This window comes from Delphinapterus leucas, chromosome 3, assembly GCF_059928025.1.
Source record: "Delphinapterus leucas isolate spDelLeu-1000000601 "Yukka" chromosome 3, BTC_Dleu_Yukka2, whole genome shotgun sequence".
Taxonomy (NCBI): domain Eukaryota; kingdom Metazoa; phylum Chordata; class Mammalia; order Artiodactyla; family Monodontidae; genus Delphinapterus; species Delphinapterus leucas.
In genome coordinates, this window is record NC_143131.1 from 65,909,173 (window position 1) to 65,928,219 (window position 19,047).

Sequence of the window (19,047 nt, forward strand, 5' to 3'; positions counted from 1 at the left end):
TCCAAATGATATACATTAATTTAAATTTGATGACATGCAAAACATTGTAAAAGGTGCTGAGAAGAAAGATGTCAAGACAAGCCTTCTTTCTTAAGATGTTTATAATTAGGGAAAAAGACCATATGTAAAAAGTTAAATTACTATGAAAGACAAATACTAACTCAACATAGCTGTGGGAGAAATGTCATGAGATAATGCATAATTAATTGACAAGTTAATCATAAAGAAGTAATTGTTAAAGGAATTCCTAGAGGGATAAGTTCCTTCAGTCAGGGGTGATTGGCTTTATGGAAAAGCATTTGTCCTGGGTCATGAAGACCAGGTAGGACTGGGGTAGATAGGAGAAGGAGAGAGAGGTGGAACATGAGAACTAAGCTCAGAGGTAGGAATGTGTAGGGCGATTTGAAGGACCCTAGATCAGCCAGTGTGGAGGAGTAGAGACAGGGCTGGAAAGATACTTGACTCTTAAAAAAATTTCCCTCAAAGATTTTTTTACCTTTTAAAAAATCGAAATACAGTTTATTTACAATATTATATTAGTTTCAGGTGTATAACATAGTGATTTAATATTTTTATAGCTTATACTCCTATATATATGAATATATATGTGACTATATATGAATCTATGTAGATGTACATATCTATATTTATACATTAGATATATACCCAGTAGTAGAATTGCTGGATCATATGGTTCTGTTTTTAGTTTTTTGAGGTACCTCCATACTGTTTTCCAAGTGGCTGTACCAGTCTACATTCCCACAAACAGTGTACTAGCGTCCCCTTTTCTCCATTTCTTCACCAATATTTGTTATTTGTGGTCTTTTTGTTGATAGCCATTCTGACAGGTGTAAGGTGATACCTCACTGTGGTTTTAATTTGTATTTCTCTGATGATTAGGACTGTTGAGCATCTTTTCATGTGCCTGTTAGCCATCTGTATGTCTTTGGAAAAATATCTATTCAGGTCTTCGGTCCATTTTTTAATCAGGTTGTTTATTTTTTTTGATATTGAGTTGTATGAGCTGTTTATATGTATGAGCTGTTTATATGGCCCCTTATTGGTCATTTGCAAATATTTTCTTCCATTCAGCAGGTGTTGATGGTTTCCCTTGCTGTGCAAAAGCTTTTAGCTTCAAAGCTAAATGCTCTGGGGGCTTCTCCTCCCGATGCCAGACCCCCAGACTGGGGAGCCTGACATGGGGCTCAGAACTCTCACTCCTGTGGCAGAACCTCTGCGATATAATTATTTTCCAGTTTGTGGGTCGCCTACCTGCTGAGCATGGAATTTGATTGTATTGCAAATGCACCCCTACTACCGTCTCATTGTGGCTACTTTGTCTTTGGATGTAGAATATCTTTTTTGGTAGGTTCCAGTCTTTTTTGTCGATGGTTGTTCAGCAGTTGTTATTTTGGTGTTTTCATGAGAGGAGGTGAGCTCAAGTCCTTCTACTTCACTATCTTGTCTTCCTCTCCTTTATCGTTATATAATGCCCTTCCTTGTCTTTTGTTATAGACTTTGTTTTAAAGTCTATTTTGTCTAATATGATTATTGCTACCCCTGCCTTCTTGCTGTTTCTGTTTGTATAAAATCTTTTTCCATTCCCTCATTTTTGGTCTGTGTGTGTGTTTAGCTCTGAAGTCAGTCTCTTGTAGGCAGCATATAGAAGGGTCTTGTTTTTTATCCAGTCAACCACCCTGTGTCTTTTGATTAGAGCATTTAGCCCATTGACGTTTAAAGTAATTATTGATATTATTGCCATCTTATTACTTGTTTTCCAGTGTTTTTGGTAGTTCTTCTTGTTTATTTCTTTTTGTTTGTTTGTTTCTTCCCTTGTGGTTTGATTATTTTCTTTAGTAATATGCTTGAGTTCCTTTCTTTTTGTTTTTTTGCATCTATTTAAGTTTCTGATTTGGGGTTACCATGGTGTTCATATATGTTGTCATGTAACTATATGCTTGTTTCAAACTGACAGTCCTTTAAGTTCAAACACATTCTAAAAGATCTACATTTTTTTCTCTCCTCCCTCACATTTTATGATTTTGATCCCTTAACTGTTTATTGTAGTTATATTTTATTTTATTTATAGTTTTTGTCTTTTAATATTTATACTAGCTTATTTAAATGGTTGATCCACAGCCTTTACTACTGGGGTTTTTCCTTTCCTATGACTTCTTACTTCTTGTTGTAGCCTTTTCTTTTCCACTTAGGGAAGACTTTAACATTTATTTTAGGGTTGGTTTAGTACTGATGAACTCCTTTATTTTTTGCTTGTCTGAGAAGTTCTTTAGCATTCCTTCAACTCTAGATGATAATCTTGCTGGGTAGAGTATCCTAGGTTGTAGGTTTTTCCCTTTCAACACTTTAAATATATTATGCCACTCCCTTCTTTCTTGTAAAGTTTCTGCAGAAAAATCAGCTGATAGCCTATTGGGGACTGGGTGTCTTGTCCTTGTATGTGTCTCTGTTTTTTCTCTTGCTGCCTTTAGAATTCTCTCTTTTTCTTTAACTTTTGCCATTTTAATTATGATATGTCTTGATGTGGGTCTCTCTGTGCTTCCTGTACTTGAATATCTGTTTCCTTTTTCAGGTTCAGGAAGTTTTCAATCATAACTTTTCCAAATACATTTTTGACCACTTTCTCTCTTCTCCTTCTGGGACCCCTATAATATGAATGTTAGTATGCTTGATGTTGTCCCAGAGGTCCCTTAAACAAACTAGTTTTATTTTTTTTTAATTTATTTTTCTTTTTGCTGTTCTGATTGGGTGATTTCCATTATTCTATCTTCCATGTTACTTATGTGTTCTTTATTACCTAGTCTGCTTTTAAATCCTTCTAGTGTGTTTTTCATTTCCATTATTGTATTTTTCAGCTCTGACTGGTTCTTTTTTTTTTTTTTTTAATTGGAGTATAGTTGATTAACAATGTTGTGTTAGTTTCAGGTACACAGTAAAGTGATTCAGTTATATATATACATATGTCCATTCTTTTTCAGATTCTTTTCCCATATAGGTTATTTCAGAATACTGAGTAGAGTTCCCTGTGCTATACAGTAGGTCCTTGTTGATAATCTCTTTTATATATAGTAGTGTGTATATGTTAATTTCTGACTCCTAATTTATCCCTGACTTGTTCTTTTTTTAATATTTTCTAGTTCCTTGTTAAAATTCTCACTGTGTTCATCTATTCTTTTCCCTAGTTCAGTTAGTATTTCTTATTACTAATGCTTTGAGCTCTTTATCTGGTAAATTATTTATCTCTGTTTCATTAGTTGTTTTATCAGGGTTTTTTGTTCTTTCATTTAAAACAAATTCCTCTGTTTTCTCATTTTGCTTAACTTTCTCTGTCTCTATGAAATTAGGTGAAACAGCTACTTATCCTGGTCTTGAAGGGTAACCTTGTGTGGGAACGTCCATATGCGGTCCATATCTGCCCTGTGGCTTTGGTGGGAGAGCTGGATCTGACGTGAGCATGAGTCACATCTTCCCCCAGGGTGTGCTGGCAGCTATCACCTTGGTGGGAGCGGGGGGCTGGATATGGAGGGGCTAAAGCCAGAGCTAGCTGTGAGCTAGGGCTTCTCCTATGCTTAGTGGCCATTACTGCCCTACTGGGGGCAGTGAGGGGTCCCAAGGTGCTGGCGCAGAAGCCCTGAGGGTTGGGTCCAAGCTAGTTCTGTTCCATCTAAGTGTGTGCTCTCCCCTATTCCAGCAGTGGCACCATCACCACAGAGGGGAGGAGTGCTGGAGCAAGAAGGCCCAGAGTGGGTACCCGGTGTAGGCTGGGATATGTGCTAGGCAGTCTTGGCACACCAGTCAGAGCTCCAGACTGCTCGTGATCCACCACCTTCACGAGCACCAGTAATGGCCACCCTTGCCCTGTTTAGATGCAGTGCCTGGTCTGAGCTGGCTCCGTTTCCGCCAGCTGTGCAACCTCCTCAGCAGTGGCAACCTTCACCCTAGTGGGGAGCTGCAGTGGAGCTAGAGGGGCTGGAGTGGATGCTTGGCATGGGCCAGGGTGTGCACTGGGGTGGTTGCAGGAAACCAGCCAGAGCCCTGGGAAGTTTCAATCTGCTTCCTTTGCCTGGTTCCCAGGAGTAAGGAAGCATGTGTATGCTCTTTAAGAGCAGAGTCTAGGTTTCTTATAGCCCTCCTGTTAGTCCCACTGGTTTTTAAACAAGCTAAGGGGACTCCTTCTCCCGGTATCAGACCCCAGGGCTGAGGTGTCCTCTCCTAGGGCTGCGGGTCCTGACCTGATTGCTTCTCTTCCCCTCCTACCTGACTCCATGTGGATCTTTCTCTACAGCCTTGTTTGTTGTATAAGAGTCTTTCTGCCACTCTCCAGTTTGTTTTCAGTGTGAATTGCTCCACATGTAGATGTATTTTTGATGTGTTTGTAGTGGGAGGTGAGCTCAGTGTCCTTGTACTCTGCCGTCTTGATCTCCATTTTTTCCTTCTTAAAAGCAGCATTAGAAGTAGCAGAACAACCACTACCATGACAACTTTCATTTGTGATGGGCAGTGGGTTGTGTGTATACCTGGATGCCTCCTACCTTTTCCACAGCACTGGTAACCTCCCAACCACTTTTGGCTGCCAGGCTTTTGAGAGCCTCCACATTGCCATTACTCAAGGATACCTAAAACACAAATATTTGAAATGCTGTGAGTTCAGTGCAGATATGTGATCAAATATTTTCTGCTTAGAAAGTGGGCACTGTTAGAGCCAAAGTGATGATGTTGAGGTTAGAACTAAGTTATAGGAACATAATTTCTGTCTCAAACTCTTCATGCCGAATTCAAACAGGTAATGTGAGTCATATATGCTTAGCAGATTAGAATCATTTTAATTAGCATCTTAAGCAAAGACAAGAACACCCTTCAGTATGACTTGTAATCAACGGGTAATAAGTAAACTTGGATTTCCCTTTACATTTTATGGTCAAAAACATTAAAATGACTAATACTTCTCTATTGTGTTATAAAAATGCAAGCCAGTGGGCATGTCATTCAACACAAGCTATGATGAAACACCAGATCTCAATGTCCTATGTTGCTTGAATGCATTTGATGGCAGAGCATCCAGAGTCTGTATTCAGGAACTATACATATAATTCAAACAAGGCAGTGAAGCAGCTGGCTGATAACTAGTTACTGATAGCTTGGTTTTGTTTCATTTTGAGATGACTGGTTGCTATAATTCACCTTTTCATCTAACCTGTGTAGGCACAACATGAGTCAGTTAAATGAGGGGATTTCCATTTTTGTAATGAACTGATTTTTACATGAAGAGCTTCAGATCATAAAACTGTCACCTGGTTGCCAGTATCCCAGTGTATGCAAAGTGGAACCTCTCCTTTGTGGGAAATAATGTATTTTCTGGAAAAAAATTAAAATATTAAATAACAGTTTTCTTCCCTGTATTTAGCACACAGCAATAACTATGACAGTTTCTTGAACTGAAATCAGCAGTTTTAAAAAGCTGCCTTTACTGGTGGAACAATCAGAAAGAACAATTTCCATCACAGTAGTCTCCACAGTCAAAAAGCATCAGACCTTCTCTTTTTACGTTATGTGGGAATAGAGACACAGAGTGGGCTCTTTGCTATGTAATTTGTCAGATGAGAGAAGATTCCATAAAATCCTTACACCTGAGTCCCTTACCTGCCTAGGCGAATTCTCTTGCGTGCAAGAGCTCCACGATACCGTCTAAAATCATCCTTAAATAAAAAACAAAGTAAAATCAATAAATTTCTAATATTTTAGTGCTACAATCCTTAAGTTTCTCTCTCCTAAGTCAGTTGAAAAGGCTAATTGGGACAAGGGGTCTCTACGTGAACTATCTATCTTCAGGTCAGAGTTGGCAGTAAGGCAGCTTATTCCAAAAGACTTAATTCCGATGAGTGTAGAGCAGCATAGAGAACTGGGTGTAAGGTGGGAGAAGAGAGTCAGAAATGAGACACAGAAGATGATATGCTTCCAACAGCAGCATGTGGCTGAGTAGATGTGAAGTCTTCAGGGACTTCACCATTTAAAGAAATGACTAGAGTGATTTGGAAAAAGAAGAAAAAGACCATTTTACTTTGTGATGCAGAAAAGAAAGAAAACCAAAGGGGAATAGACATGGAGGTTGTTGCCAGTTCAGGGAAAGATTCTGTGTGGAGCTCTGTACCCACAGCTTCCCCAGAATAAGTGGTCTGATTACTGAACCATACATGCTAATAACTGACCTTTGACATCGGTTTGATTCTGGGAAATGTGATCAGTTCTTCCTTATCATCGACAGCATTATAAATGAGAAACGCACTGTTGATATGACGGCCCCGGCCCCCAGACCACTCCTGGCAGTCAAAGGCCTCCACGCGCACTCCCACTTCAACACTGCAGACGGGTGACAAGGGCAATGGGCAGAGAACCTGAGCATGCCAGGCCTACTCTGCCCGCTGCCCCACCACCTCCTCCAGGGAAGGAAGAGAATGAGGACCCTGGGTTGTTTCATTGTCATCTGCTAATCTATGCAACTGTTAACATCCATTTCATCAGGTCGATTGATCTGATGTACAAGCTCCTGGGAGCATTTCTGCTTTACTTTCCCACTTTCAAGTGGTAAAAAGGCCAGTGGAACTTTATATACCTTCATGAACATATTTTGGTAATGGGGGAGGGGTGGTTAAATTGTGCCAAAGTCAAGTTTTCTCTCCTAAAAACAATAGTTCTATAATTTAAAAGCATCAAACACTGAAACTGGATAGGAAACACAGATGTTCTTTTTTACATTTAAAAAGAAAAAAATACTAAATTAAATCTTTTCTTTGTGTATCAAGAATAATAAAAATAACTGGGAAGTGGTTTGGACTTCATGGTGATAAATGATGGGTCCATTATGAAGTGGTTGACCACACAGTCACTGGGACTCTTTTGAGAGTGAAAGGAAGAATTAATAATTATGACAGGTGCAAAAACCAAGACCATCCTGGATCAAATAGGACATACAGTCACACTTATTATGAGACAAAAACCAACTTATCCTAACAGTGTTAGGAGGCCTGAAGTGGAACAGAGAGTTAAAATGTGTGTCTATGGATTTCGAAGATTAAGTGAAGTTTAAAAAAAATTAGAAGGAACTTGATTTTTTTAAACTAGTCACTATACTTACCTCCAGATTGAAATAAAACAAAAAATATTGCTTATGTGCAAGTTTGAATTCATTTATAGCAGCCTAAGAGCACCAGACATGCTTTACCAGGTCTGAAATGTATTGTTGACAATGGCATTGAAGACAAGACGATCTCCAACTGTAGATGGTCCCCGGAACTTAAACATGTCCACGGACTTCAGAAGGGGATGCGCTCGACACAGGCGGCTGATGAAACGAAGGGAAGGAGAGAGAGAAGAAAGTGGTCATTCTCCAGAATATTTTCAGGAACTGTTGCTTTGCTTAGTGGATGCAATAGGCCAGTGTTCAGGGTGCTTTCTAAATGAATATCTCTTTTAGCTCAAGAGGGAAATGAATAACTGGATTGTGTGTGTTGAGAGTGGTCCTGTACATTACCTGCAAATATTTTAGGAAATGCCACACGTCCCCAGGCCGTGAGGTCTTTACCAAGATGCTGCTGCTCCTGCTCTTGTGGTGACAGTCCTGCTCTTGTTTTGTGCCCTATGGAAGTATCTCCAAAAAACAAACGGCTGTCGTTTGTTCTAATTTAAGGGATTTTTTTTCCTCCTGACAGCTCATGACTACAATCACAGAAAACTGTGACTCCCAGGTTGGAGTGGGGCACAGTGAAGAGAACTGTCAGCTGGTGCCATTCACATGCATTCCTTGGCTTCACTGTTACTTGAGTTCACCCGCATGTCAAAGACTAATTTTTTTCCCCTAAAGAAAAATTACCTGGATTGCTGCACAAAGCCTGAAAGGCTGCAAAGAATACATTTTACAATTTTTGTAGTGTGCGGAGTTCTGAAAATCTATAAAGAAAATTTAATCTCAGAAAGTTACTTCCATAATTTTCTACATTTTAGATTCCCACTGTAGTCATCCAATTACTCTAAAGAATTGTGCCAACAATAAGTGAACACACTCTGCCATAGTTAATTATATTGTAAGCCTTTACAATAGAACAGGTTCAAGTGCTTTATTGTCATTAAGAGTGACAATGTCATTTTAAAAACAAGCTCTTATATTTGTGCACAATTTATAGGAAGGATAACCACAGGTTTCTAATTATAGTCGTAACTGTAGGCATATTACTAATAAAATTCCTCTAATTTGGGGGAAATAAAACCTTAACAGTTTTCAGTGGTTACAAAAATTGTCGGAAGGGCAGATCCTGTTCAAATGCATTTTCAGAGAACACAGTGTTCTTTAAAGCTGCTCAATTACCTACATGGCTTCATTAAGAATAAAGGAACCCTTTTTGAAACTGAGGAGCATTTAAAAGTACTTTTCTAAGTTCTTTCCTCTTTCTCATCTTATTTTTCAGTTAATCCTTTGGCCATGGTGATTCTAACCAGCACCTTCAGAGATCAGACCTAATTGTAAACCGCCTTTATAAAAGTTTGTATCTTGACCGTTTTTAAGTGTAAAGGCTATCTTCTGTTTCTATCCTGCATCTACTTTGTCATAAGTAATGTGACAAGGAGTTGCAGTGTCATAAGATCAACAGTCATAATTCAGAATCAAGTATTTCATTTTTATGTTTGAACCAAGAATTTAAACATTCACCTTCAAAAAAGGACAGAATAATTCTAAGGTAAACAGGAAAATGACTTATCATTTTCTCATTTTGATAAAAGGCAACATTATTCTCTACTTGTTTCCTTGACTGCCCAATAGCTGAGCCTCAGACCCTTCTATCCTCTCCCCACTGGTCTCAAGATCACAAGCCAAAGGTCCAAACCAAGAACCTTGCAGAAATAGTAGCCACTGTCTCCATCCAAGCCATGATCTGGCCACCAAATGTATTTCCATGATGGTTTGCATGGGGTGGGAGGACAAGTTCAATGCTCTGCACAGAGGTGCCCCTCGTGGAAACCGTTCCTTCTTCTTCATCACAAGTGGGATCTGAAAGGTGAATGTGAACAAAGATGGTGGAGTTAAATGCAGAACCTGAGGCTACAGCCTTTCCTTCAACTCATGGGATTTTTTAGAAAACATAAATTATTACCAAAGACTTAAAACTCCTGAAGAAATGAATAGGCTTTATTTACAGTGAATTGGATAAGACCACAGATCAGAAAGGGCATTTTAGAGATTGTATTCCAACCCTGTTTTACAAGTCAACCAGAATTTTTTTTTTTTTTTTTTGAGGTACGCGGGCCTCTCACTGTTGTGGCCTCTCCCGTTGCGGAGCACAGGCTCCGGACGCGCAGGCTCAGCGGCCATGGCTCACAGGCCCAGCCGCTCCGCGGCACGTGGGATCTTCCCGGACTGGGGCACGAACCCGTGTCCCCTGCATCGGCAGGCAGACTCTCAACCACTGCACCACCAGGGAAACCCTCAACCAGAATTTTGATTAAAAGAATGTTTAAGTTTAAGTTTGAGTTGCTTCAGGTGGAAGAGGGGCAGATCAGAGCAGGTCAGGGCAGAAAGAAATTTGGGGATTAATGGATATATTATTATCTTGATTGTGGTGATGGTTTCATGGGGGTATACATGTCTCAAGACCTATCAAGTTGTACACTTTAAGTATGGGCCATTTATGGTATGTTAATAAAGTTATTAAAAAGAAAGGGATTTGAGCTTTAAAGGGCCACAGACACTGAAAATCTGGAATAGTTTGCTGTTTGATAAACTTCAGAATGGGAATATGGCCTCCCGTAGTTACTGTTTTGTAATGAATGCAGTCACAAACAGAAAAGACACAATACATTGTACTTCTTAGTGTCATTCTGCTTCTTTTGAATCATATCTGCTTCATTTACTGACAAATTGGTTTTTGACTCTCAACAATGGAGAAATCATTTACTTTGGCGGCAAAGCAGTAAAATGTATTCAGTTATATTGCCTGCATCATCAAGGGAATTACCAGCTAGGCTTATATCTCACGTACTATTGTTGAGGAGGTGGGAGAAAGAATTACAGAGTAGGGCACCATCCTGGTTGTACCCTCAGAGGCACAGCTGAGCTTCAGTGTGAGAGCACAGACATGCCCGGCTGTTTTTGGTAACTGGGAATGGAGCCTTTCTTATCACAGTCACATATAAGTGAGCAGAGAAGAGTGGTTACAGAGATTTAACTCCATTTCCTGATCTAATTATTATATTTTTCATTAATTGATGGTATTTTTCTTTTATGTTTTTTCCCCTTCATTCCACTGATCATTTCAGTACCCTGCTTAAAAACATGCAGTGACTTCCCCTTGGCCTATTAGAAGAACCTAAATCATTCCTATGGCCCCAAGCCCTTACTTTCCTGTCTGGCCTATGCCTACCTCTCCAGCCCCAGCTAGTCTGATTTGCTCCTAGCACCCCTTCCCCTCTCAAGCTCTCTCTCCCTTTGTTCCAACCACCATAGCCCTTTTTCAGTTCCTGTAACTAAATGTTGCCCTCAACATCAGGGCATTTGTACATGGTGCTCCCTCTGTCGGCGGCAGTTCCACTGGCCACCCACACTTTCTTCCACTTACCTCCTATTCTCTCTTGGCCCATCTCAGTCACTACTTCCTCAGGAAAGCCTTCTCTGACCACAGCAACCCCACTATTATGAGCTCCCACTTGTACCTTTCTTTCACGGTTATAATTTTATGTTTATTTGTGTGACCTTTGATTATCTGACCCCCTATATCCTAAGCTCCTTTGGGCAAGGACTGATTTTTAAAAATTCTAATAAAATTCCAGAATGTGGGTGCTCAGTCAATATTTATTGAATGAATAAATGGATGAATAAACTTAACTTTGCTGATTTATTCCACGTTCACAGTCCTTACTAACAACACAATATTTTTAGGTAACAAAATGATTGTACTGATTTATACTTCTGTCTGTTGTTTATTACAGTTCCTACTGCTCCCCATTTTCACTTAAATAGTATTGTGGACTCCTCAATTTTTCCAATTTCATGGGTGTGAAATAGTGTCTCATGGAGGTTATAATTTGCATTTCCCTGATTAATAATGAGGTCCAACATCTTTTCATATGTATATGAAACTTTCATGTTACCCTTTAATGAAATGTCAGTGTTGTTTGCTTCAAATGTTACTTCTCCCCCTTTCTTTTTCTCCTCTCTTCCTGGAACTTTGATTAGATGCTTGTTAGACTTCTTACTCCATTCTCTATATCTCCTAATCTCTCATATATTTCCCATTTCTTTGTCTATCCATCTGCATTCTAGGTAACTTCTTCAGATTTACTTTTCCAGTTTACTATCTTAGATGTTGTTTAATTCATCCATTGAGTTTTTTTTTAATTTTTATTTATTTTTTTTGTTTGCATTGGGTCTTCATTGCTGCACGTGGGCTTTCTCTAGTTGTGGCGAGCCGGGGCTACTCTTCGTTGTGGTGCACGGGCTTCTCATTGTGGTGGCTTCTCTTGTTGGGGAACATGGGCTCTAGGCACACGGGCTTCAGTAGTTGTGGCGTGTGGACTCAGTAGTTGTGGCTCACAGGCTCTAGAACACAGGCTCAGTAGTTGTGGCACACAGACTTAGTTGCTCCATGGCATGTAGGAACTTCCCAGACCAGGGATCAAGCCCATGTCCCCTGCACTGGCAGGCAGATTCTTAAGCACTGCACCACCAGGGAAGTCCCATTCACTGAGTTTCAAATTTTAATTATTATATATTCTTTTTATAGAAATTCCTTTTGCTTCTTTGTCAAGTAGTCTAGGTCATTTTCTTGTTCCTATATAATACTTTTGATACTCTTTTCTTAAAATATATTAATGTTCTTACTGCACATTCTTTATATGGTAAATTCAATATCTGTAGTCTTTGTGGACCTCATTCTATGGTCTGGTGCTTTTTTGGATTTAGGTGACTTATTTTTGTCTTTTATAATTTTTGACTAGGAGCTCACATTCCTTGGATCTTTATCTGTGACAGTTCTTAAGGGCTGGGCTTAAAGTCATTTCTTCACAGAGGATTTGTATTTGTGGCTGCAGATCACCCGTGGGTACATAGCACAGTACCACTTCACACTAAGTATCACTTGGTCTGTTTTGGGCCAAACAAATTATGTGAATTCTGACACCAAATCTGCTTGAGAATGTAGTTGTGATTGAATCCTCAAAGAGAAACAGTTTTTTTCCATTCCACCTAGGGCTAAGTGGAAAGCATCCCTACCAGAGCTCTCTGAGGGGTGGGATTTTTCCAGTTGACCCACTGAGGGTATCATTTTGGGGGTGTTGCAGCTCCAGGTATGGTTCCTTGATCCAACCTTCCACCTGGCTGTGTCTCCTGAGCCCTGGCAGGTCCATTAAAACACAGCTCTAGGTCTGGCACATACAGGTTCCTCCTGAGTAAATGCCAACTCTTGTATCTCCTTACACTGCTGAATTTGTGTTTCTAATCATTTGTGGACTTCAAGGCTTTCTCTTATTTTTTTGCCTGCTGAGATGTGTTTGCAAAAATGTTTGTAAATATTTCATCCAGAAATTTTAGTTTTTTTCAGACTCCAAGTCCACCGTAGTGCTGTAATCAGAATTGGATTGTTTCCTAAAGTGATCCTTAAAAAGCATATGAAGTCTTAAATCCCCTCCAACTTCTTTTTTAAGTACTGATTTTGTTAGATAATTTTCTATAAACATCCAAAACCAGTATTGATTGAGATTTTTTAAGGTTAATTTCTCTTACTCAAATGGTACTTTTTTGTTTCAAAATAAATTAATATAAATTATCTGTAAACTATATTGTTAAATGAAAAAAAGAAAGGTGCATACTTGTTTGAATATTGTGTTACCAGGATAAAATAAAAAATTGAGAGGACCTTATACTGTGAGAGACATTGTAAAGACTCAAATATAAGGCAACTCCTTTTCTGAGGGATAATTAAAGAAAAAGCTACTTGATTCCTATGAAGACATACATGGCCTACACTAGGACACATAGAGGAGATAACTAGGGCAGGTCATATGTGTATAAGCATCAGCTATGACATCTACGCAGAAATATATTGAGTATAGGGGACCTTGGTACAGAAGTATGCCTATTTGAGATAATTGCCAATCAATGGGGAAATAGGGCTCTTCCAGGTTTAGAGATAAGTCTAGGCTCACAGCTCTGGCTGTGTACCCATGTTAAGTACAATAAACAAATGTCACCCTTTCTACAGGCTTCCAAATAGGGGCATACTCATCTGGAGGTCAATTTCAATTCTTGTACTTTGGATGTTCATTAAGTATTGTGTCATTCTGCTTGGACAATTTTACATTTATCCCGCATTTTCTGGTCAGGAACTCTGACCTGAATTGAGGTTATTCTAGCTCTGGTTTTCTTTCTTATTACTGGAAAGGATCAATAAACTGCAGAATACACATTCTTCTCAAGTGCACATGGAACATTCTCCAGGATAGATCACATGCTAGGCCACAGTCATATAATTAAAGTTCCTGTAAGTAGATTTACTGACCATCAAACTTGCCACTTTCCTTCATCAAGTTTTTAAAAGTATCTTCATGTTGTAATCGAACTTTCCTTCTCTCAGAAGCCAGATTATGTTCCACATGATCTTGTTCAGTTAGAAGTGTGACTGGTTTTAAATGAATCTAGAGAAAGAAAAACAGTTATCTTTCATTGCCCTGTTAAACTATAAAAGCACATCATGAATTTTGCAAAAACAAATGATATGCTACATTGTTTTCTAACTCGAAGTAAATAGAGCATTTATGGGTGTTTATATATGCATTTTATTTTGACTTAATTTTTTTCTTAAAATATTTTTAAACTAAAAAAAATCAACATAGACTTAATTATTTGTTCATATAATATGTGCCTTAAAAAGTTTTCCAAATATTAATTTTCCCTGATTTAAAAAAATTTCAACAGAACTACAAAATTAAAAATTCTTCAGATTAATGAGTGAGGGGAGGGACTTTGACTCCACTAAATTCTTATCAAGAAATGCTTTCTACGTTTTGCAAAATTAATCTATCAAAGGGAGAGAATAAAGATGTTCTAGAGAAAGCTATCATGTACCAAGAGATATTCCCAATTTGGAAATTTCAACACGTGGTGAAAACATTGTCTAATAAGCAAACTGAAAAAATCAGTAAGTCAGAATAAAACTCTAACTGACCTCCAGAAACCTGGAAATGTGATGCAACAGAATGAAATAGAAACAAAGAAAACAGTAGCAAAGATCAATAAAACTAAAAGCTGGTTCTTTGAGCAGATAAACAAAATTGATAAACCTTTACCCAGACTCATCAAGAAAAAGAGGGAGAGGACTCAAATCAATAAAATTAGAAATGAAAACGGAGAAGTTACAATGGACACCGCAGAAATACAAAGCATCCTAAGAGACTACTACCAGCAACTCTATGCCAATGAAATGGATAACCTGGAAGAAATGGACAAATTCTTATAAAGTTATAACCTTCCAAGACTGAACCAGGAAGAAATAGAATATATGAACAGACTGATCACAAGTAATGAAATTGAAACTGTGATTAAAAATCTTCCAACAAACAAAAGTCCAGGACCAGATGGCTTCACAGGTGAATTCTATCAAACATTTAGAGAAGAGCTAACACCCATCCTTCTCAAACTCTTCCAAAAAATTGCAGAGGAAGGAACACTCCCACACTCTTTCTATGAGGCCACCATCACCCTGATACCAAAACAAGACAAAGATACTACCAAAAAAAAAAAATTACAGACCAATATCACTGATGAATGTAGATGCAGAAATCCGCAACAAAATGCTAGGAAACAGAATCCAACAACACATTAAACAGATCATACACAATGATTAAGTGGGGTTTATCCTAGGAATGTAAGGATTCTCCAATATACACAAACCATTCAATGTGATACACCATATTAACAAATTGAAGGATAAAAACCATATGATAATCTCAATAGATGCAGCAAAAGCTTTTGACAAAAGTCAACACCCATTTTATTATAAAAACTCTCCACAAAGTGGGCATAGAGGGAACCTACCTCAACATAATAAAGCCCATATATGACAAATCCACAGCAAACATCACTCTCAATGGTGAAAAACTGAAAGCATTTCATCTAAGACCAGGAACAATACGAGTATGTACACTCTCACCACTATTATTCAACACAGTTTTGGAAGTCCTAGCCACGGCAATCAGAGAGGAAAAACAGGAAAGGAATACAAATTGGAAAAGAAGAAGTAAAACTGTTACTGTTTGCAGATCACATGATACTATACATAGATAATCCTAAAGATGACACCAGAAAGCAACTAGAATTAATCAATGAATTTGGTAAAGTTTCAGGATACAAAATTAACGCACAGAAATCTCTTGCATTCCTATACACTAACAATGAAAGTTCAGAAAGAGAAATTAAGGAAACAATCCTATTCACCATTGCAACAAAAAGAATAAAATACTTAGGAATAAACCTACGTAAGGAGGTAAAAGACCTGTATGCAGAAAACTAGAAGGCACTGATGAAAGAAATCAAAGATTTCACAGACAGATGGAGAGATATACCATGTTCTTGGATTGGAAGAATCAATATTGTGAAAATGACTATACTACCCAAAGCAATCCAGAGATTCAATGCAACCCATATCAAATTACCAATGGCATTTATTACAGAACTAGAACAAAAAATCTTAAAATTTCTATGGAGACACAAAAGATCCTGGATAGCCAAAGCAACCTTGAGGGAAAAACACAGAGCTGGATGAATCAGACTCCCTGACTTCAGACTATACTACAAAGCCACAGTAATAAGACAATATGGTACTGGCACAAAAACAGAAATATAGTTCAATGGAACAGGATAGAAATCCCAGAGATAAACCCATGCACCTGTTGTCAACTAATCTATGACAAAGGCAGCAAGGATATACAGTGGAGAAAAAACAGTCTCTTCAATAAGTGGTGATTGGAAAACTGAACAGCTGCATGTAAAACAATGAAATTAGAACACTCCCTAACACCATACACAAAAATAAACTCAAAATGGATTAAAGACCTAAATGTAAGACCAGACACTATAAAATTCTTAGAGGAAAACATAGGAAGAACACTCTTTGCCATAAATCACAGCAACATCTTTTTTGACTCACCTAGAGTAATGGAAATAAAAACAAAAATAAACAAATGGGACCTAATGAAACTTAAACACTTTTGCACAGCAAAGGAAACTACAAACAAGACAAAAAGACAACACTCAGAATGGGAGAAAATATTTGCAAACGTATCAACAGACAAAGGATAAATCTCCAAAATATATAAATAGCTCATGCAGCTCAATATTAAAAAAACAAACAGCCCAATCCCAAAGTGGGCAGAACACCTAAATAGACTTTTCTCCAAAGAAGACATACAGATGGCCAGGAAGCACATGTAAAGCTGCTCAACATTACTAATTCTTAGAGGAATTGCAAATCAAAACTACAATGAGGTATCACCTCACACCAGTTAGAATGGGCATCATCAGAAAATCTACAAACAACAAATGCTGGAGAGGGCATGGAGGAAAGGGAACCCTCTTGCACTGTTGGTGGGAATGTAAACTGATACAGCCGCTATGGAGAACAGTATGGAGCTTAAAAAACTAAAAATAGAATTACCATATGACCCAGCAATCCCACTACTGGGCATATACTCAGAGAAAACCATAATTCAAAAAGACACATGCACCCCAATGTTCATTACAGCACTATTTACAATAGCCAGGTCATGGAAGCAACCTAAATGCCCATCAACAGACGAATGGATAAAGAAGATGTGGTACATATATACAATGGAATATTATTCAGCCATAAAAAGGAATGAAATTGGGTCATTTGTAGAGACATGGATGGACCTAGAGACTGTCATATGGAGTGAAGTAAGTCAGAATGAGAAAAACAAATATCGTATATTAACGCATATATGTGGAATCAAGAAAAATTGTACAGATGAAACGGTTTGCAAGGCAGAAATAGAGACACAGATGTAGAGAACAAACTTATGGACACCAACGGGGGAAAGAGTGGGTGGGGGGGGTGGCAGTGGGATGAATTGGGAGATTGGGATTGACATATATACACTAATAATGTATAAAATAGACAACTAATGAGAACTTGCTGTATAAACTAACTAAATAAATGAAATGTTAAAAAAATAATGCTTAGACTAAATGCAGATCCTCCCCTAGGCACTCTGACCCTAAAAAGAAAAGCCAAGAAATTATGAGTAAGTCCGCAGCAGACAAGGGACATGCTGCTCTGGGCCAAAGCAAGGCAAGCCCACTGGGCACCCACATGAGGCCAACATATTTCTTTTAAGGGTGTTTTTACCCTATATATGCCCTGCAGCTTATGTTTAAACTTCAATAACTCAGCAACTTTGACATTATTCCTTTAGGTATGAAAAAGTGATTGGACCATAAGACACAACTGCTAGCTAAAATGCACTTGCTTTAAAAAAATATTTTAACTCAATTTTGAGTTATATAACCACAAAAGAAAAGAACTAAACCAGCAAGCAATATTGTGGGGAAACAGACATGACCTTCAGATCATTTAAAACACGTTTTTTTCTCTTTCACGAACTGGCTACATCTCTCATTTTCTCTAAGGCAGTTAATACTATGATATTACCACATAAATATTGGTGAAAATTACGATAAGTATTGGTGAGTAACAAATCTTGGGAAAGTATATCTCACGGTAAAAAGAAATGTCCCTTATTCCATAATAATTCTGATGCTTATACTTCTGTTGATGTGTCCCTGAATTACATGCTAGATACTCTTCACAAAGAAATTTACCTTTTCTTTTCCAACTGGTTTGGCTACAAACGTAGAGAAAGCCACACTAACAAGTTTCTCAATGCCAGTGAACATGTCCTGTACTGTGACCTTGATGCTGATCTAAAAAGGAAAGAAAAATAAATTCAAAACTTTTCAGCCATCTAGACAACAGATGAGACTGCAGCATTCAAAATTCATTTATGCACTTCAGCATTGTTTTGTTTTTTGAATAAAATCAGCATTTCAACTTACTTTTTCCCAATACTGTCCTCTCAATGATTTTCTATAAAATTGGAAAAATAGTGTTTTCTGATTATAGAAAAATATATATTTACCATGAAAAATTTGGTAAGTATAAAAATAGATAAATGATAAAGATGGAATCTGACAATCAAGAGTAAATATTATCAGTAATTCCATCACTCAGATTAATAGTTACTAACCTTTATATAAAATTTCTTCCAGTTTTATATATCTACATATGTATGAAATGTATCTATATGTATATAGTTGTGTCTGTATGTGTGTATACACACACACAAAAGATTATTATACTGTATTTACAATTTTATAACGAAATTTTTTGGCATTTATATGATAAGTGTTTTCTAATCCCACTATTACTAAATACGCTTTTGAAAACAAGATATTAATGAATTCCTTATAGCCCATCAGAGAGATGCACCATAACTTTTTTTTTAATCTTTAGTCTGAGTTTTATAACCAAGATGACATGGACAGAATGTTATTTGCAGTCATGTTATTTGCAGCTTTGTTTTCTCTTTCAGGAGTTTTATTTTTCAGGAATAGCAAGAAAGTAGTTGAGACATTTTATGGTGACACCACAGTGGACTGGATTTCCCCATGTGAAGAACTCTGAAGCTCTGGTCCTCATGATCACACACTGCAGAAGTGTAGGTAAGCTCGGGAACATAGCCCAGAGAAATAATACTACCTTCTTGAAATAGTGGGCAACCTCGGGCATCTTAGTTCAGCACTGTTATCAATGATAATATCTATTTCTACATCTTCGCCAAGTACATCACGCACAAAAATAATCATCAATTGGTGATTCACTTATGAAACCAAATTAGTATTTGCATGGTAAACATAAGTTAACTAGATGGTGATTAACCAAATTTAAACCATCCATTTTCAACTCCCAACAA

General features: G+C 37.8%; 2 protein-coding genes across 3 annotated transcripts in view; one reads left to right on the forward strand and one right to left on the reverse strand.

Moving 5' to 3' along the window:
- Positions 1-18,081, forward strand: part of ZCCHC9 (zinc finger CCHC-type containing 9) — a 44,229-nt gene extending 26,148 nt beyond the window's left edge. For both annotated transcript variants that reach the window (XM_089909083.1, XM_089909082.1), the window contains exon 14: positions 6,281-18,081. The gene's annotated coding sequence lies outside the window, so the exon portion shown is untranslated. The remainder of the gene's footprint in view (positions 1-6,280) is intronic.
- The window catches only part of ACOT12 (acyl-CoA thioesterase 12), a 51,359-nt gene that overhangs the window by 12,256 nt on the left and 20,056 nt on the right, over positions 1-19,047 (reverse strand). Inside the window, exons 4-11 of the mRNA XM_022593550.3 lie at positions 17,897-17,998; positions 13,560-13,695; positions 8,902-9,058; positions 7,238-7,357; positions 6,225-6,375; positions 5,659-5,714; positions 5,310-5,373; positions 4,551-4,634 (exon numbers count right to left, since the gene is read on the reverse strand). Coding sequence (XP_022449258.2) covers positions 4,551-4,634; positions 5,310-5,373; positions 5,659-5,714; positions 6,225-6,375; positions 7,238-7,357; positions 8,902-9,058; positions 13,560-13,695; positions 17,897-17,998 — 870 coding nt within the window. The remainder of the gene's footprint in view (positions 1-4,550; positions 4,635-5,309; positions 5,374-5,658; positions 5,715-6,224; positions 6,376-7,237; positions 7,358-8,901; positions 9,059-13,559; positions 13,696-17,896; positions 17,999-19,047) is intronic.